We start from the raw sequence: 21174 nt of genomic DNA, 5'->3' as shown, positions 1-21174 counted from the left end.
ACCCTAGGAAGTAGGTGCTGTTATTATCCCCATTTTACGGTTGTGGAAATTGAGGCAGAAAGAGGTTAAGTGACTTTCCTAGGAGCATACAGCTAGTAAGTGTCTGAGGTAAAATGTGAACTCAGATCTAAGTGAATCCAGACCCAGAACTCTAGACACTAAGCCTCGAAAAGAGAGGGACTTTAAAATCATAGCAATGAAATCAAGGACCCCATTTTATCCCCATAGGAATATAGCACAGAGTACTTAGAACTTCCTCAAACAATGGAAAGAAATCTTCCCTGAGGGCCCTGTTAGAAATTTCATTGAACCGAATGAGAAAAGGCAATGGAACCATCTTCAGAATCTCATACGTATGGGATAAATATATGTTGACTGCAGTATCTAAAAACATCAGCTGTGTTGAATCAAAATGAACTGTACTGTTAGCTCCAACATTGACACCTGCACACACATATTATATATATGTATGTATGTATATAATATATGTATGTATATGTATATATGTGCCACCTTTCAGTTCAAATGTTTAATCTTTAATTAAAAACTGGAAAAAAAAATTGTACCGTAATGAAAGAAGTGTTGATGTTGTAAATCATCAGATCAGGCTTTTGTGACCAAAGTTTGTTGCCGTTTGTTTTACATTGTGTCATAAAGTAGGATTCATGCCCCCCACAACACATTAAAGTGTAAAAACAAATCCCGCAAATGTCCATTTGTAACTTAGTGTTACTTTGAAGTGATGCGTGCCGAGAGTTGGCCTTGGAGAGAGTATGTAATTGTTAGAAGGGGTGGCTCCCCCAGGATGGACCAGAATCTGTGTGGATGGTTGTGACATTGTCTGTGTTCTGAATGAATCACTGTTTCCTGTAAGTATTGGCTCAATACGGAAGCAGTAGGTCATGCTTGAGTAAGAAGTTAACTTCCAAACTATTCATGTCAACTGGATGACATGAACAAGGTTAAGTTAGGTAGCAGGATGATCAGCACTCAGGCTTAGTGATGCTATGAAAATCGGAAGGGCATCAGGAATCTTGGCTCCTCGGGAAGGAGCAGCGGATTTTCCTATGCTATATGATATAGCTAAGAAATAGGGCTGGAATTAGAGTGGAGAGACCTGAGTTCAAATCCTTCTTCTGACCTTATATCCCTGTATCACCACAGACAAGTCACGAAGCTTTTGCAGCTTCTGATCCTCATCTCTAAAATGAGGGGAGTAGGTTGCCCCCCCTGCCCCCACGGATGACCTTTCTGTCATCTTGCCTCCTCACTCTCACTTCCTGGACTTATCCAGCCAGTTACCATAGCTTGTTGTCTCTGCCTTCTCAAATCCATCTTTCTCTTCATCCACAGAGCCACCTCCCTGGTTCCATCTTAAACACCTCTCTTCTGAACTGTTGCTGCAGCTCGCTAATTGGTCTCCTTCTCTCTTCCAGTCTCTCTCTTCTCCAGTCTGTCCTCCACACGTTGTCAGAGTGATCGCCTGGGTCTGACCATGTCACTCCCTTGCCCGCTATGCCCTCTTGTTACCCTGCTGCTTCCTGGATGAAGTAGAAACTCCTCACTGCCTGGCCCCGTCTGTCTTTTCTAGTTTTATTATATGTATGCCTATGATATGATTTTTTCCTGCAATGTACATTTTATCTAAACTGGCCTTCTTCTTGGTCCTTATGTATGACATCCATCTCCTACCTTCATACCTTTGCATGTGCTGCTTCTCAGAATGTACTGCCACCTCACCTTTGCCTCTTGGGATCCCAAGACTGCTTCAAGACTTCACTGAAGTATGTCTTTCTACAGGAGTCTTTGCTGACTCCGCCAGTTTCTAGTGCCCCACGCCCCCGTTTTTTATGTATGGTTTTTACACTTATTTATGTACCGATTGTCTCCTTTGTTAGAATGTGAGCTTCTAGAGGTGAACAACTACTTAAGTTTTATCACTGAATCCCCTGCGTTTAGCCCAGGGTCTGGTGCTTAATAAATGCTTGGCAATTGATTGGTAATTCATATATTTCTGAGGTCCCTTGTGGTTCTAAATCCTGTGATCCACAAATGCCAGGCGTGTTCATATCCAAAGACCCTCAGAGAATTACCTCCTTGCAGTGAGAGAGAGGGCTTATTAGTCTGCAAGTTCTTTGAAACAGGCCCTTGTCTCCCCACAAGGGAAAGGAAGAGCACCACCCCTCTCCCCAAAGCTCTGTTGGTAATGATAACCCATCTGAGTCTTAACCATTGAAGGTTCCCTGGCAACAGTTTTGTATCACAAGGGGGTAACTAGATTATCAGTTTGAAGAGAGAAGCTAATTAGTGGATGGCAGAGAGAACAGGTTCTTGCCTTGACTTTCCCCTGATTTTCCTCTGTCATTGACTACAGGAGTCTCATCTTAGGGGAGGGGAAGATGCAAGTTTTAGAGGGTTCAGGGAGTGAAAAACTTTCTTCCTCATTCATTCCAGCTTCTTCTGTTCTTGTGTTTCATTCAGTATTTTTAAAGGAGACTTAAGATGTATTTTAATAGAGGATAAACTTCCACATTGGCTCCATACTTAAGTGTTTGAGTGAACCCATCAGTATGAGTTCTTCTTTTAGTGACTGAATTAGTGTTTAAAAAAAAAATCTTTCATACTCAAATGAATCTTCGATCTCATTGAAGTGGATATTCTCATCCATGGCTGCTGCTGATCCTGTTGGACCACAGGGGACTCATTCAACCAACCACCATTTATCCCTTTCTTCTAACATCTCAAGCAGTGGTGCTCCAAGCCTGTCTGTTGGCTGTCCCACATGACCAGTCAGTCTTTTTCCCTCAGGTGTCTTTTTGATGCCCTTCTTACACCACTCCTCCTGTAATTCCTCATTGGTGATGTAGCTCACGGCTGCCATATAGCTCTCCATTGCCCTTTGAATGAGCCTCAAATTCAGTTCTTTGGAGTATGAGCATCAGAATGTTGTTCTTCAAAAAGATGGCCCTTTGTTTTAGGAAGAAGCTTAGGGTCATTAAAAGAATTTTGCAATTTCCCAAAGACAATCCAGCCCATTTACCTCTTCTGTTTTGGGCCTAATTCATTATCCAGTTGCAGTGTGTGTATTAGATGTATATAATATATATATATGTATATATATATTCTTTTATAATCCATATATAATCTAATGGATATATAGATGTTTATGGATATGTTGGTGGAGGAGATTTATGGGTTCTTCATTCAACTGCTTATCCCAGTCTTAACAATAAGCAATTTTCTATCTACTTGCTTTTGCCTGTGTGGCTGGTTAACCCAGACTTTTCAGAATGATAATAGATTTCATTTAGGATTTCATTGTTCTGGAGCTTGAGGCAATGTCACCTGTGAAAAGAAGCATCTGAAGGACCTCGTTGTCTATAAGGAATCCCTCTCCAAGTTGGATTCCAACATGGATTACCTCCATGATAATAATAAACATGTCTGCCCATTTTACGTTGAATTTAACGGTAATAATCGAGAGTCATGGGAGAAGATTGTCTTTATGACTCTATCTTTCAAGGAATCTCGGCAGAGTTGTGCTCGATTGAATCAAATACTTTTTTTTTTAACATTGTAGAAAGCTTTATTAGACCACGAGTCTTGCAGAAGAAAACGCAGCAAATCTTTTATTTCAATATGGTGTCACCTCAGGCTTTTTCCAAGTTCTGCTGAGCCTTCTTCATTTCTTCCTCCTCTTTTTTGCTCTGCTGCTGGCTTCCATTCTTTTTCTGCCCGAGCCTTTACATAAGCATAATGCTTTGAACCCTAGACTGTTCCCAAGAGCAGGGCCAAATACCGTTCTGCCTTGATGAGCGGGGAGACATTCATGGGCGGCACCATTTTTTTCACTGACCCTCGACCCAGAAGCCCAAATACTTTCTTAAAAACAGTAAAAAAACAAAACAGTGCAGATAGTGGGATGTTATACTCTCTACATCTTCATCTCTACATCAATTGTGTGATGATAAAAATGTGATCTATTGTGGGATATTGCTTGTGAAAGCCTGCCTGTTTCTTTCCCTTCTAATATCTTTATCTAGGTTGCCCTCAGTAAGTGTGTAAATTCTCATGAAAATTTCACGTAGATGGGATAGTAGTCGTATGGGTCGATCATTATTGATATTCTCTTGGTCTTTTTTTTTTTAACTAACAATGCAGTCTGAGGTGTTTTGGGTTGGTTTTTTTTTTTTTTGGTTTTTCTTTTTTTCCCCCGCAGGGCTTTGGTTTCTTTGGGCTTTAAATACCTTGGGAAAAAAATTGTGCTATCTCCCGTATATCTGGTTTATTCTATTCTTTTTTTTCTTTTTTTTTTTTTTTTGGTGAGGCAATTGGGGGTAAGTGACTTGCCCAGGGTCACACAGCTAATAAGTGTCAAGTGTCTGAGGCCAGATTTGAATTCAGTTCTCCCTCACTCCAAGGCCGGAGCTCTATCCACTGCACCATGTGGCTGCCCCTATTTAGTCTATTCTAGCAGCTTTTCCCATATTTGTTTTCTTCAGTGCCATATCTCTATTTTCTAGAAGCATAGCCAACTCTAAAAAGTTAGAGTTTGACTGTTGGCTACAGTTTCCTTGAATGGTGTAAAGAGTTGTAAAACTATTTGCAGATCTTTTCTATCTTTTCTTCTGTTATCTTTTTCTAGTTTCATCCTTAAATGCCTTCAAGATAACTTGCTTAGTTTCTATGAAGTTTCTTTAAAGTGATTTTTTCCTTTCACTGCTTTTTTTAATGAGGCAATTACTGCTTATTATCTTCTACCATCCTTATTTATTTATTTAACAAATTTATTTAACAAATGAATTCATATTGTCATTGAGTTTTGGCTTTGGCTGCATCTCTGTCTACTTGACAAGTAAGTCAAGTATTTGCTACAGTAGTTTTTAAGTTCTTTTGGTCTCATTAATAGCAGTTGATTTATATTAGCAAATTTCTGTTTGAAATTATTATAATTGATTTTGACATCCTTTCTATATGTCTGTTTCCCTTTTTTATGTCAATGACTCATTTAAATAGGGCATGTTGGAGTTATTTTAATTGCAGGCTGTGTATCCTTTATTCATTCCTGCTTCACATTAATTTTGACCTGTGCTCTGCTCTGACAAGCTAGTGATTTGATTGTACTAACACAAACTTTTAAAAATGTTTTTTAAATTAAATTTTACTTTTGTCAGTTAACAAAAATTGATTTTCTTTCCCTCCAACCCAGTCCCCCTCCATTGAAAAATAAATAAAAACAAAAATAAAACCCTTATAACAAATGGCTGGTTGTCATCCTTCATTCTCAGAGAGGACTAAAATCACATCACTATGTTGGAGTCAAGGTAGAGCGTGTTCGACTGTGGCTGATCACCTGTCTCTAAATTTGCAGATCTCCTATTTCTTCTGAGCTACTTCAGTTCTGCTTTGCTCAAAGAGCATGGCACCTTCTCTGATGAGGGCATACCATGCCGGATGGTCGTGTGCCGGTATCTCCCATGTCACACAGTCAATTTCAGAGTTCTTCAGAGAGACCTTGAGAGTGTCCTTGTATCACTTCTTCTGACCACCATGGGAGTGCTTGCCTTTTGTGAGTTCTCCATAAAATAGTCTTTTAGGCAAACATACATTTGATATTCAAACAACATCACTCTCTGCAGTAGAGTTTGAATGCTTGGCAGTTTAGCTTGAGAAAGGACCTCACTGTCCAGGACCTTATCTTTCCAGGTGATCTTCAGAATCTTGCTAAGACAATTCAAATGGAATCAGTTCAGTTTCCGGGCATGGCACTAGTAGACTGTCCAGTTTTCACAGGCATACGACAATGAGATCAGCATAATGGCTCTGTAGACCTTCAGTTTGATAGGCAGTCTAATACCTTTCCTTTCCCACGCTTTTCTTTGAGACCTCCCAGACACTGAACTAACTCTGGCAGTGCATGTATCAATTTCATTATCAGGGTGTACATCCCTGAAAAGTATACTGCCAAGTTAAATGAACTTATCCACAGTAGTCAGAATTTCTCCATTTGCTGTAACCAGTGGATCCTTGTATGGATGGTATGGTACTGGCTGGTGGAGAACCTGTGTTTTCTTGGTGTTAATTGTTGGGCCACAATTAGCACAAGGAGTAGAGAATCGATCCATACTTTTTTGCACATCAGCCTCAGAGGCTGTATTGAGTCCACAGTCATCTGCAAATAAAAAATCATGTACTAGCTCTCCTTCCACTTTAGTCTTGGCTTGTACCTTTTTCAAGTTAGCTGACCTTGATGCTATGTTCATCCTCCTTGAAGGCATCTGACAACATTGCTGAAAATGTCATGCTAAAAATCATGGGAGCAAGCACAGTCTTGCTGCATTCCACTGGTGACTGGGAAAGCACCAGAGCATCGTCCATTATCAAGAACCCGGGCAAGCATGCTCTCATGAAATTGATGTACGATGCTCATGAACTTCTCCAGGCAACCAAATTTTGACATAATTTTTCACAAGCCCTCATGACTAACAGTATCAGAGGCCTTGGTCAGGTTGACAAATGTGTACAGACCTCTGTTCTGCTCTTGGCATTTCTCCTGGAGTCGTTGGGTGGCAAACACCATATTGACCATTCCTCAGCCCTTTCTGAAGCCACGCTGGCTCTCAGGTAGATGACCTTCTTCTGGGTAAAGGATTAGGCTATTAAGGAGGACTCTGGCAAGAATCTTGCCAGCAGTGACTAACAGTGACTAAGAGAGAGGACGTCCCAAAGATTTTTTCCCTCTTTATCAGCTTCCCTTCTAATTGTAGCTACATTGGTTTTGTTTCTGCAAAAACTCAAGTATTATTTGGTCAAAATTGCCTGTTTTATCAACTGATCCTGTCTGTCCCTTGTTTTGTCATTCATTCTTCCCCATCCATAGAGCTGAAAGGTAATTTCTTCTTTGCTCTTTTTATTTACTTATCATGTTGTCTTTTATATCTAAGTCGTATATCCATTTGGACCTTATCTTGGTATATCGTATGAAATATTTATATATGTCATTTCTGTTAGTATACTTTCCAGTTTTATCAGCAGTTTTTGTCAATAGTGAGTCCTGACCCTAATAGTTGGAGTTTGGGGGTTTATAAAACACTACCCTACTGTGTTCATTTACTTCTGTGTTTTGAATACCTAGTCTGTTCCACTAACTGACCTCTCTGTTTCTGGAACAGTATCAAATTGCTTTGAGGATTAATACTATGTAGTATCATTTGAGAACTGACTCCACCAAGTTTCTTTCCTTCCTCCTCTTTTTCATTATTCTCTTGAGGTTCTTGACCTTTTGCTCCTCCATGTAAGTTATGTAATGCCTTGGTAGTTGGTTGGTATGTCAATGAATAAGTAAATTGATTTAATTTGTATCATTTTTATCATTGCTTCTGCTTACCCAGGAGCAATTAATATTTCTCCAATTATTTAGGTCTTTCTATTTCTGTAAGGAGAGTTTTATACTTGTATTCACTGTTATAATGTTTTGCAGTGTTATTAAAGCAGGACTCAGATAATGTGTACTAAAGATGGCATTGTAAGAAGTTATTCACGGGTCAGGGTAACATTAAGGGGGTCATTTAGGCCTATTTCTCTTGCCTTTATTCCAAAGTTAGTTTCTTTGAGAGCCGCTAGAATGACAAATGCTACATTTATCATGCTATTCCTTTTAAACATATAATAAAATAATCACATAACTTTATTTTTTCTTTTATTCTTCTCTCTCCCACCCTGGAGATGGCTACCATTAGACACAAATGTGTGTATGTGTGTATACATATATATGTAGAATCATTCTATACATACTTCCATTTATCAGTTCTTTCTCTGGATACAGATAGCATTTTACTTCATAAGTCCTTTGTAGTTAATTTGGGTATTTATAATAGTCAGAATGACATAGTCACTCAGGGTTGTTCTTAAAATAGTACTGCTGGTACTGTATACAACATTCTCTTGATTCTGCTCTTTTCTCCCTGTTATTTCGTGCAAATCTATCCATGTTTTTCTAAGATCATTGAGCGCATCACTTTTTGTAGTACAGTCACAATAATATACCATCACAATCATGTACCATATCAACTTGTTCAGCCATTCTCCAATTGCTGGGCATCTCTGCAATTTCCAATTCTTTGCCCCCGCAAAGAAAGCTGCTATAAACATTTTAGAACATATAGGTTCTTTTCCTTTTCCCCTAATCATCTTTGGAAATAGGCCTAGTATTGGTATTGCTGGATCAAAATGTATAGGCAATTTAATAATTCTTTAGGCATAATTTCAGTTTGCTCTCCAAAATGATTGGATCACTTCACAGTTCCACCAGCAGTGTCCTGATTTTTCCTCATCCCTTTCAATGGTTGTCGCTTTCCCCTTCAATCATCTTAACCAATCTGATAGGTGTAAAAGGATATCCCGAGGTTGTTTTAATTTGCATTTCTCTAATCAATAATGACTTAGAGCATTTTTTCATGTGACTGTAAACTCTTGATTTCTTCACTGGAAAACTGCCTGTTCATATCCTTTGACCATTTAACAATTGGGGAATGATGTGTTCTTATAGATTTGGCAAAGTTCTTTTTATACACACACGCACACACAATATTCTTTCAGAGTTGTTTGTCTTTATCATATTGCTTCACTGTATAAATTGTTCTTCTGGTTCTACTCCCTTCACTCTGTATCAGTTCATACAAGTCTTTCTAGGCTTCTCTGAAACCATCCCCTTCTTCATTTCATAGTAGTATTCCATCACATTCATCTGCCAGAACTCGTACATCTATTCCCCAGTTGTTGGGCACTCCCACAAATTCCCATTCTTTGCCGCCTCAAAAAGAGCTATATGTATGTTTATGCATCTTTAGTTTGCCTTTCTTAGGACAGATCCCTCCCTTAATCTGTCCTTCCTCTAATTCTCCCTTCTCCCCTTTCCCCCCATTTCCCTGTTAGGTGAAATGTGTTTTTATACCCATCTGTGTGTGTATGTATTCTTCCCTCCTTTGACCAGTTTAGACAATAGTGAGATGATAGTGAAGAGCCACTCCCTGCCTCCCCTCTTCCTTGTTTGTATAAATTTCTACTTGCTCACTGTGATTATATTAGACTAGCTTCCCTAACCTTCCTTTCCTTTCCCACTCCCCCTGCCACACACACACTCCCCCAATATAGTTCTTCTCTCTGATCTTTTCATTCTTCTCTTAAGATCAAGATATAAACAGAATCACTTCCCGGGACTTGTATATTTAGACTCCCTGTATGATTCCTGATGATGCTAGGACTCAGAGGGGACGTCTGAACCTTCTCCTCATATTTCAGTGTAAGTAGTTTATCCTTGTTTAGTCCCACTTGGTTGCTTGTTCACGTGTACCTTTTTATGTTTCATTTAACTCCTGTATTTGAACTTCAGTGTTTGTCCGAAGCTCTAGTGTTTTCATCAAGAATGCTTGAAAGTCCTCTATTTCATTAAAGGCTCACGCCACCTGCCCCCGCCATTATACTCAGTTTTGCTGGGCCTTCTGGAATATAGTATTCCAAGCTCTCTGCCCCTTTATGTTGGTGGTTGCTAAATCATGTGGGATCCTGACTGTGAGTCCTTGGTGAATTCTTTCTTTTGCAGTGTGTTTTCTTTGGCCTGGGAGCTCTAGATTTTGGCTATGATGTATTTGGGAATTTTCCTTTTGGCTTTTTTTTCTTCCAGGAGATGACTGCAGGATTTCTTTTTTTCCTATTTTCACTTTGCCCTCTGGTCCTAGGAGATCTGAGCAGTTTTCTGTTTAAAATTTCTTGATGTATGATGACTTGCCCCTTTTGTTGGTCATAGAGTTCAGACAGTCCAGTGACTTTTAAATATTTCTCCATTTGTTTTCAAAATCAGTTGTTCGTTTTTGCAGTGAGGTACCTTACATTTTCTTCTATTTTTTTTTCAGTCTTTTGATTTTGTTTTAATGCTTCTTGTTGTCTCATGGGATTATTGGCTTTTATGTGATCTGTTCAAATTTTCAAGGAGATTGTTGCTCTGGCAAGGTTTTGTACCTCTTGTGCCAAGCTATTAATTCCATTTTTTGTTCTTTCTTCTATAAGTCTTGTTTCTTTTCCAGTTTTTTTTTCCTCTAGTGCTCTCATTTCATTGATAAAAACTTTTTTTTAGCTCTTTATAAAAAATTCTTGGGGCAGCTAGATGGCACAGTGGATAAAGCTCTGGCCTTGGAGTCAGGAGGACCTGAGTTCAAATGTGGCCTCAGACCAAACACTTGACACTTAACTAGCTATGTGACCCTGGGCAAGTCACTTAACCCTGATTGCCTCACCAAAAAAAAAAAAAAATTCTTACTTTATGACTTCTAGGAATTCTAGTTGCATGTGTGTCCAAGCTGTGTTTTTTGTTTTTGTTACTTTTTTGGTAGCTATTCTGGAGTTATTCTCTTCTCCTGGGTTTGTGTCTTAAGGGTCCTTATTCCCATAATAGCTTTTTTTTTTTCTCTTAATGGTGGGATTCTTTTTTTTGTTGCTTATTCTTCTAGCCTGCTTCCCGACCTGGGGCTTGATATTAGGCTTTGTCTACTTCTGGAGGGAAGGTCTGACCAGTCCTGTCGCTGCTTTCTTGGGGAATTGAATCCTATGTTGTTCCAAGATCTAAAGGACAGCTCAAAGTAGGGGCTTACAAACTGTTAATGCTCCTAAAGTCATCTGATCTAGAGCAGAATCTGCTTGATGCCCCCCTGGTCTGAGCTCTACAAGTTCTTGACCTGACCTACAGTAGGTAGCTGTCAGCTCCAGCCAGCTCTGTGATTCAGAGCCACAAGACGTCAAGCTTCCCTTCAGTCTGGCATTCCTCTGCAGATGATTCCTCTGCAGGCTTCAGACTGAGCTAGAAGCTGGAGCTGAAACTCCACTGTGCTCCTGGGAGCTGCTGTTCCTTACTTCCTGAACTTAATCCTCTCTCAGCACACTGCCTAGAGCCTGCGACTCCTTCCTACCCTGGAATGCTACCCCTGGGCACTGGTTCACCTTGTATCGGTGACCTGAAAATGGGTAGTGGGTGACAGTCTGCCAGATGGTACCTGTTCTTGTTGTGCTGCCTTGGTATGTGTCTGGGGGTGCTTCTGTGTGGGTCTGGGACCTCCTGTTTTCCTGGCATGCAACCTTTCCCTGTGCTGGAGTGCTTCACAGGACTACGCCTGGCCAGATCTTCTCCCCAGTTGTCTGCAGACCTCTCCGTCTCTTTGTGCTACCCTGGGCTGGAGAAAGGGCTCACTAACCTTTTCTTGGATTCCCCCATCAGGACTCAGTCTGGTGCATGTTTTGAAGTGAGGAGCTCGCTCTCCTGCTTCCTGCTACTCTTCCATTTTGACTTTGCTTCCTCTCTGTCCTTCCATTTAGCTACAGTGTCTTTCTGCTTTCTGGTGTCATTTATAGCAAAATGTCAAGATGAGTACCATTCATTTTATCCAGTAGTGTTTGTCGTTGGATAAGGATTTTCCATTTAGAGTACCAACAACAGCCAAGTGTTTCTAAAAATTAAATGAAAAAAGTAATAACCTTTCTCTACTTGGTTATGTCCCGGAGATGTTAACAAGTGAGTACAAAGGGCAGTGTTCTCCAAAAAGGATTGTGCCAGTTTGCAAATTAGGAGTAATAGAGAGAGAAAGAGAGAGAGACAGACAGACAGACAGATAGACAGACAAGACACAGAGAGATGCTTTGACCCAGCAATAGCACCTCTAGGCCTGTATCCCAAAAAGATCATAAAAATGGGAAAAGGATCCACATGTACAAAAATATTTATAGCAGCTCTTTTTGTAGAGGCCAAGAATTGGGGAATTCATCAATTGAGGAATGACTGAACAAGTTGTGGTATATGAATGTAATGGAATACTATTGTGCTATAAGAAATGATGAGCAGGCAGACTTCAGAAAAACCTGGAAAGACTTGTATGGTCTGATGCTGAGTGAAGTGAGCAGAACCAGGAGATGTTGTACACAGTAACAGCCACGTTGTTAGATGACTAATATTGATAAACTTAACCCTTCTCAGCAATGCAAGGATCTAAGACATCTCCAAAAGTCTCATGTTGGAAAATGCTGTCCACATCCAGAAAGAACTATGGAGTTTGAATGCAGATTGAAGCATACTATTTGCTTTTTTTTCTTCTGTTTTGTTTTGTTTCCTCTTTCTGATGGTTCCTTCTATTGGTTCTAATTCTTCCTTACAACATGACTAATGTGAAAATAAGTTTAATAGGAATGTATATGTATAGCCTATATTAGATAGTGTGCCGTCTTGGGGAAGAAGGTAGGGGAGGGGGAGAAAAATTTAAAACTTAAAAGCTTATGGAAGTTATTGTCGATAAAACAAAATAAATTAATTAAAAAATTCTTTAAAAAAAAGAGACAGAGATGGAGAGAAACAGAGAGAGAAGCATTTATGTAGCACCTACTGTGTATCAGGCACTGTGTTAAGCACTTTACAAATATTGTCATTTGATCCTGACAACAGCCATGGAAGGTAGGTACTATTATTATCTCTATTTTACAGTTGAGGAAACTGAGGAAAACATGATGGTTGACTTGCCCCGCGTCACACAACTAGTAAGTGTCTGATGCTAGATTTGAACTCAAGTTCCTGACTCCAGGCCCAGCGCTGTGTCCACTTTGCCACCTAAGCAGATGTAAAAATAAAAGATATCCATAAAAATAAGATTTATTAAAAAGTATTTAAAGATTCAGTACAGAAACTCATGCGTTTTGTGTTAGAAAAAGTTTACATATCTTTATTTGCTTTAACATTCACTTGTGTCAGAAAATATCATGGTTTCTAAGGCATCAGTGGAATAAAATAAAAACAGTGCTTAATGAATCTGATGTCAGCTAAAATAGTGCAGAAATGATGAAACTGTATCAGATACCACAGGGTCTTTCCTAAGAGGAAAACATCTGATTAAAAGCAGCTCTCCCACTACTGCTGGTTAATTATCAGGCAGATCTTTTCAGTAAGTCTGGGATGCCTTGGTTTTGCTGTTAATCTCTGAAATTTGTAGTTTAAAGTAAAATCTCAAGTTGAATTTGTTAGACTCATATACTCCCATTTAAAAAGTAAAATTTCATTAGCTATTTTTTTTTTCTGAAGCTAGGATAAAATTCAGTTAGAAATATCGAGCAGACCTTTCTTCCAAGGGGGACAAATATATTTTGTGGGAAAATAATACTGACATAAGTTATTGGACCTTTCAAAGCGACCTGCAGAGATGGTCCATTATTGCTGTCACTACCCCTCCCCCCTTCTCCCTCCCCCCTGTTGCTGAAAGTTCTGATTTTAAAATAGAATTTATAGCAGGGTTATTATTTTCAAATAGGTTCTACTGAAAGGGGCTACTTTAGCTGATGGTTATTTCAGAGAGGGCAGAGAGCATGGCTAGCATGACCAGCAGGATTTAGGAATCTCAGGACCTCTAGGAATTCCAGTTGTCCTCGCTATCTTCATGACCTTGGGCAAGTCACTCACTTCTCAGGATCTTGGTTTCCTCATTTGTCAAGTGAAGGGAGGGCTAGACTCAGTGACATATAAGGTCTAATTTTAGCATCTTGTACTCTTAGTTATTACTTTGTGAGTTGGTCAGTATGTCAAGGACTTATGATTTCATCAGTCTGGAAGGTCTGGCAGTGTCTACTCTGGCCCCTACTGCCTGAAGGTCAGGCGTGTTCCATTTCATCCTTCCCCCATAATTCTCCAGTACTGTTAAGGTAGGGTTAGGGGTATTTAGGCTCTCTGCCATTGACACCAGCCCCATTAATGGTGCTCCCTCAATTGGAGGAGAATTCCTGCTCCCCAGTTCCATTTAACCATATAACAGTCAGATGAGCTTTTACCAAGCACTATTCACTTCCCAGGTATGTGGGGGCTTAATCCTGCCTTTCAGCACCTCATTAGGCTCACAGTTTAGCTCAGTTCCTATATAGCACAGCCCCAAGTTCCAAGTCCAGAATTCCCCTTGGACTTGAGTCCCTGGTATCCTGGCTTCTCAGGGCTTCCCTGCTGGACTGGATGGCTGCATATCCAGCCTGGAATCCTGGCTCCGAGGTCTCCATGGGGATTCCAGGATTCCATTGCTTGTGTCTGGAACTGAAAAGACAGATGGAACAGAGCAGAACAAAACCCCAGACACGTTTCTCGGGGGGCCACAGAGTTTAAAAAGAGAGAGCAGGAGAAGGTAGCTCTTCCCCGCTCTCATCAGCTCTCTTCATGGCATCCATGCTGTGGATGAACTTGGATCTTTACCCCCTCTGGAGGATGCAGGTAGGAGAATAAGACTGTCCCTGTCCTGTAGTTTTAAAGACATTCCTGTTCTGGCTATTCAGCCAATTGAAAGAGGCTGCTCCCACCCATATTGGTGGGATGAGAGGGATTGCTGAGTGTCTTCTCCCAGAAACAGGGTGCCTCTGTGTTGAGTGGTCTGGCAATGTGCCAAAAGCCCCTCAGGTTCTAGTGATTCTCTCATGGCTATTTCAGGCTGGATTTGAACTTCAAGACCTGTACTCTTAGCTATGTAGGGCTGCCTCTTTCAGGTGACCTGGTAGGGTTTTTGCTGTGGTGGTGTTCTCTTTCTGGGAAATAAATGTTAACAGCCAATGGGCCCCCCCCCCCCGCAGTAACTGGCACCAGTATGAAGGAAAGTAGATTAGATGGTCTGTGATGTTCCCTAGTCACTGAGGTGCTGTTATAATCACAAGTGGGACCAGGTTAGGTGAGGTTTATTACATGGTAGTCTTGGACTTCCTCCTCCACCTGGCAAATGTATCCTGCTGCATTTCCAGAAGAAAAGGGAGCAAGCTAGCCAGTGTTAACCACAGGGAAGATGTGGTGTGTGTGTGCATAACCAGGTCCTTCCTATTAATAACCCCAAATTTGTAAACAGACGCAGAGGGAGTAAAAGACTAGCCATGACGCAATTTAATGACCTGCTTTCTCTAGAAGATCACAATTAGACGATGAGATGCAGAAAGGCTGTTTTAACCTGGGGGGGAGGGGATGGTGCTTGGGCTGCTGCTAGGGATTATTGTCATCCCTAAAGTCTCCAGATTTTTTTTTTAGATGCAACAACTTGACCCTGTTGAAACCTCCAATCTGAGTCATTTTGTTCTTTAGAAACTAAAGCTTTGTGCATTTTTACAAAGATGCTACCAATTCCTTCTTCCTCTTTTTTAGTAGCTGTTTCCCTAGCAACTCATCTAGCTGATGCTAGGGTGAGGTCTGTGCAGCAAACAGTCCCCAAGCCCTTACTGCAAGCTTATTTGAACTGGAAACAGATACAGAAAAGCAGAACAGATGTCTCGAGAGTGTTTGGGAAAATGGTCGTATTGAAGGTGAGGGTGATGTTTCAGAAATCCCCGATTTGAGTGCAGCTGTTTATCAGCCTCCATGGTCAGTGCCTATGAGTGAGTAGTCAAAGCTAACTCAGCCCAGTGTTCTGAATGCCCAGTTTGGACAGTGTGCCCCCTGTGGCTGCTGCCAGGATTAGCTCGTCTCTTCCGCTAAAAGAAATGGGATGGGAAACTTGGGTGGGAACGCTGCCGGCAAAAATCTGTGGTCATTGCCTGACCTGCCAGAGACAGCTATTTGAAACAAGAGAACAGCCTGACCCAGATGCCGGTGGCTGGCTCTTTGTTCAGCACTAGGCCCGGAGAAACCGTGTTGGCCAGCCAGATCAGCCCCGTGATGGATGGAGAAGAACACTAGAGAGGAAAAAAAAAATAAGGTCTTTGAAAATGGAAATGAAATGAATGTGAGAAGAAGGCTTCTCCTAGTCTACCATAATCCTTTGTCCTTTTTAGTTCCATGTAAAAAGAATCAGGGTTTTCCCTGGCTTGCCTGCTCCCAGTTTGGCAGATGCTCCTCCTGAAGTGTCCGTAACCCATGTTTTATCCACTCATCCCTGATGAGAAGGGGGCCCTCCACAAGTATTTACACCTACCTGTAGACACCAGGCTGCCGAATGACAAGAGCAGAGACAGGTAGTAAAGTTCGGGGGTGGTTTTCTCCTGCATAAGAAAGTGTCTGTGAGGAAGCATTCTTTTCCTTCATCTAGCATTGAAAATCTGCATCAGTGACGGCTTCTATGGCAAGATTGATTGATATTTCTTTGGCTGATAAAGCAAGATATAGGAAATTTACTCCCATGTCAGACTAAGCCACAAATTTAATTTCTTGCCAATACCATAAGTGGTTTTTAGATTATTCTAGGAGTATGGAATTTTAAACCACTAATATAAAAGTCCCTTGATTATCGTGTGATATCATGAATAGAGGGCTGCCCTTGGAGTCAGGAAGACAAGGGCTCAAGTCCCACCCCTGGCACACACACATTGAGCCCCTCAGGTCCGCATCTAAGGCAATAAGTTGCAGATAAGTTGCTGAACAGTATAGGTGGAGGTACTTCTCACACAAGGAGTTCCCTGTACTGATGAAATCACTGGTCTAGACTAAAAATAAAAATCCCTTAATTATTAAATTGAATGTGTTGTGGTTCCCACCACCACCACCACCACCACCACCATTAAGTCTGTTTAAATAAAGACATGGGTCTGAGGAGTCATCCCCATCTCTCCACATATAAGCATTTGTTCTTTGTATATGCTGAACATTCTAGTGGCATAACTTCCTTTTTTCAGTCAACAAGCATCTACCAAGTATCATCTGCCAGATGAGGAGGGAGGAAGGGAGTACACTCCAGGCAGGCAGCACAGCCAATGCAAAGGCACAGAGATGGGAAAGGGAGGCCACGTATGAAGAACGGGAAGGACCGTTTGCCTGTATGTTTTCTTACATGACTCAGGTTAAGATGAACCTTTAGGAGCACACTCCTTTAGAAACTTACACAGTTGGAGGCCAAGGCAGTGAAGACCATAGTACAGACTCCCTCAGCAAAGGAGGCGATACCAAAAACCACAAAGAGCCCACCCCGTGCCTTGGGCCCTGGTTCCACCTGAGTGAGGAGCACAGCCAGGCCTGAAAGGAGAAGAGGCAAACAGTGGGCTGTGATGAGGACAGCTTAGCTTATAATTGTTTCCTTCAGTGCAAATTCACCTCATGTATCTGTTTCTATGTCTGTATATCTATATCTGCACACACACACACACACACACACACAGAGGAAATGCAATAGCTAATTTTGTTTCTGTGTGTCAGTTCTGAGAAAACAGAGTAGTACCCAGGAAATGACCTGTTTGTCCCCTGTAGTTCAATATTCAATTAGAATGGTCAGGAACTTACCAATGGTGAAGAAAGCAAAGATGATGTTAACCACCAGATTGCCAAGGAGGGGCTGGCTGCAGTAGTGGGCAGACCTGGGCCTGGAAATCAATGTGCCACATGACAGTTTAATCCCCAAACCTGCAGGCTCACCAGTGACTTGGGAGCTACTGGCCCCTCTCTAGCCTCAATTCCATCTGGAGCTCTGGGCAGCTGGGTTTTCAGTTGTCCATTCCCTCCCCCCCCCCACCCCCAGCCATTAGTGAGGCTGGAGATAGCCCACAAGTCACAAGGGGGTTATTTCATAGAACCAAACTGCTTTGAATATGAAACATTATGTGAGGGAATGCTGCTCTGTATTTCCAATTCACATTAATGTGATGTTTTGATGAGGGAATGATTTTATTTTCTTTGTAACAGTAGATAAGTGATATGAGAGACAGGATGATGTAGTAGAAAGTGTGCTGGATTTGGAGATGGGGACCTGGGTTCAAATCCCAGCCCTGCCCTGGTAGTAACCTGTGGGACTCTGGCTTCATTTCTTCATCTACAAAATGAAGGGGTTAGACAGTGACTTCTCAGGTCCTTCCCAGCTCTCAGTCTACGGAGTCATGAGCCTGTTTTAAATTGTCCATCTTCTGCAATAACAATCATAGATTGAAAGCTGGAAGGGACGTGAGAGGTCATCCCATCCAACTCCCGAGTTCCTAGTTGGGCTGATCCTGTGGGCATCTAAAAGAGCTAAGTCTTTTCTTCTGTCTCAGGTTGAGCTCAGGTCTGGGCCTTTTGAGCTCCCACATCACCAGCACACACTTTCTTGATGCCAAGCACAGTGTCAAGTGCATCAAATTGTCCTCGTCTTCACTGACTTAGTGGCGGAGTCCTTCATTGGCCTCATTCTAGTTTTCTGGCAGAGGATCTTTGGAGGGAGCTTTGTTCTGTGATTTTAGTTGGGTCACCCTCAGCCCTTAGAGACATTAGCTAATGTTGCACTGGTAGGAATTGGTCCCTAGGGCATGCGGAGATTGTAACAATGAGCTTCTCTCGATGTCTCATTTTTAATGGCTTTGGATGTACTAAGAAGCGGGTCTTGCTCTCAGGTTATACCTAAACCAACCCGCCTCTAGCCCACCTAAAACTTAACATTAGAAATTTTGTATGAATCATTTTCTATCTTCAAAGAGGTGACTAGATCTGAGTGGAGCCAGGAGAAGAAACCATGGGACAGGCTGCAGTTAAATTCTTTTCAGGGAGTCACAGCTTCTCCACAGGTAAGACAAGCTTTAGGTCTCAGCCTTGAGGTGCCCAGACTCCCACACACAATAGCGTCAGCTGCAGGGGCTGGGAAAGCTCTTACCTGAGCAGGACCCAGGAGTGAAGGAACAGAATGGCCAGTCAGAGAAGAGTATGGTCACCTGGCTGAATACAGTTTGTTCATTACTTATTCAGGGGTAAGATCATCTCCCAGAAGCCAGCTTTGGGTTTTGTTACAAGGCAGCGAGTGCAGCGTGAAAATGCTGCAGCTGTTCTTTGCAGCCTCGCCACGATTCCATGTCCAACGCCTATCCTGTTGGCCTCACGGTGTGGCTAACTGCCTTGGGAACAAACCTGGATCTCTAGGTTATCTCTAGCACCAGCCAGGCCCTCTTCCTAAGGGAATAGACTCCTTAGAGCTTTTCTCTCCCAGTTCCAAAGAGAGCTTCCAGTTGAGTCTAGAACACAAATCATTGTCAGGATGTGCTTGTCATTGTATACTTGGGATACGTTTCATCTAATTGAGGACTCCCTGGGCCCGGGGCTGGGGCTGCCCACTTCTGTCCTCTCTGGCTTCAGATGACATAGTAATGTCATTCAGACCCTTTGCAATTGGAATGGTTTTTTTAGGGGAATTGAGTGGTATCAACTCTCTATAACCCCCAACTTTTTTTTTTTTTTTTGGTAATGTTGCAAACAAGACATTTATTTTTGATACATATTTGCCATAACTTCTATATCCACATGTGGAGTGTAGACACCTTGGCCCCAGTACATTTAGTTTAGCAATACTGCCATTGCTGTAGATATTTTTGGAACTCCTCTTTGGGAATTGATTTCTGAGCAGGCATATGAGCATTAGAACAAAATCCCTCAGACCCAGAATTGGCAGTACCTAGCTTGCTTGCCTCCCTGTTTTCCAGACTTGGCTCTGAGACTCGGGTATTTGCAGAAATTAAATACACCCTCAAAGGAGCCACCATGGAGGATATTCTGAATTATGTGTTGGGAGCCCTTGAGGCGGACTGCTTGGAATAAGACAGCCCTCATTTGGATGCCTAAATTCTGCTCTCTTTGGAAAAAAAAATGAGGCACTGCTTTAGTAATTCCTCCTAAACATAGGTGCCTCTTGTGAATGTGCGGCATTGTCACTTGGAGAACTGGACAAATAAAGATTCTGGTCCCTTTTCTCTTCTCACACTTTCTGTTCTGATCTTTGAATCTCAGTAATTTTTTATTGAGCAACTTGACTTGGCTAATGCCTCAGAGAGAAATAACAACTCTTCCATATTTAGGCATGTTCTCTACCCTCTCCAGCCCTTCCATATGAGGTCACCACCCACAGTTTAAGAAGTGCTGAAGGGGTCACAAGTGGAAAAGGTTTAAGAAGCCCTGCTCTAGCCAACAGTTTAGAGGTAGAGATACTTACAGCCTGAGACGAGTGGGTCTGGGAAGCCAGTGGTATAAGTGATAGGCTGTGTGCACCAAACTAAAGTAAATCATGGCTCAGATAATCCTTGAACACCTATAAGAGCAAGGAGAAACCAAAGCCTTGTTGTTAAACCTCTGAAGTCAGGAGTTCTCATAATGCTGGGACCCTTTGGGCAGTCTGGTGAAGCCTGGGGACTCTTTCTCAGATTCATGTTTTTAAATCCATAGAGCAAAATACATAGGATTATAAGAGAAACCAATTATATTGAAATATAGTTATCAAAACATTTTTTAAAAACAAGGTCATGGACCCAGGTATCTATCTCTTATGCCTTACCCAAGCCTCTCCTTCAGGGGGGTGGAAATCCCTGTCCCCTGAGTCATTCCTGGTCCTCAGTTTGGGGGTCAGATGGAGGCTTCCCTCTGCATGGTTTCTGCTCTCCCAGGCTGGCTGTGCTTCTCAGTGACTCCCATTTGAGAATAGTGACAGAAGCTTGGGACAGGCAGAGCTGGAATACTCCTGGCTCAGGTGACAGTAGTCAACTCAGTTGGCCTGCCCTCATCCCCTACCCTCCCAGCTTCACTTAGAAGTGCAGTCAGTTGTTGACAGGGAGTGATGCAGTTCAGTTTGCCCAGGAAGGTTGAATCCCTGACTTGGTTGCCATGGGAGCCAGAGGGAGACAATTGGCCATAGTCTTGCTCTAGCAAGCCTGGTTTAATGCCAGTTCTTTTCCAGTGGAAATTGGACTAGCATTTTCTACTTAAACAGCTCTGAGCACAAAATAAGTGTCCATCAGTTGTAGACTGGCTAAAAAAGAAACTAGTATGTGAATGTCGTGTCATTATGTGGAAATACATGTCTAATGTGAATAGTTCAGAGAAACTTGGGAAGATTGTATGAACCTATGTAGAATGAAGTAAGCAAAACTAAAAGAAGAGTGTGTGCAATGACAAACGTGAAGTGATCACAGAAAGGAAAAGGAATGAATTCCAAGGGAGTGAAAATCAATCATGGTGCCAGAGGAGAGAGAATGAAACACTTCTCTCTACACATTAGAAAAGGAGAGTGGGAACAGAATGCTACACACACTGTCAGATGGGGTCACTGTATGGAGTGTTACTTTCTTTGTAAAAGGGAGAATTTAATCTAGGGAGAGTAGGAGGAGAGGATGTTTCCAGAAATGGCCATAACATAAAAGAAGACAAAAAACATTTCAGGGAGAAGAGAGTTAAGAGAATGGTAATGAGGCACCCACAGC

General features: G+C 41.7%; 3 protein-coding genes across 3 annotated transcripts in view; 1 reads left to right on the top strand and 2 right to left on the bottom strand.

Moving 5' to 3' along the window:
- NMNAT1 (nicotinamide nucleotide adenylyltransferase 1) overlaps positions 1-21174 on the top strand; it is a 47195-nt gene that overhangs the window by 2865 nt on the left and 23156 nt on the right. The gene's annotated exons all lie outside the window — the stretch shown is intronic.
- On the bottom strand, positions 3651-3843 carry ATP5ME (ATP synthase membrane subunit e). Its single transcript, XM_027843880.1, is given in 2 exon segments — positions 3651-3705; positions 3707-3843. Coding segments are annotated over 2 exon segments (192 nt in total).
- On the bottom strand, positions 14004-19987 carry LOC114029439. Its single transcript, XM_027843879.1, is given in 8 exon segments — positions 14004-14104; positions 15622-15714; positions 15954-16020; positions 16857-16987; positions 17252-17331; positions 18588-18636; positions 18639-18649; positions 19917-19987. Coding segments are annotated over 8 exon segments (603 nt in total).

Source organism: Vombatus ursinus, unplaced genomic scaffold (genome assembly GCF_900497805.2).
Source record: "Vombatus ursinus unplaced genomic scaffold, bare-nosed wombat genome assembly UNPS02014932.1, whole genome shotgun sequence".
Taxonomy (NCBI): domain Eukaryota; kingdom Metazoa; phylum Chordata; class Mammalia; order Diprotodontia; family Vombatidae; genus Vombatus; species Vombatus ursinus.
The sequence above is the reverse complement of the archived record's forward strand: the minus strand, read 5'-3'. Positions and strand labels throughout refer to the sequence as shown.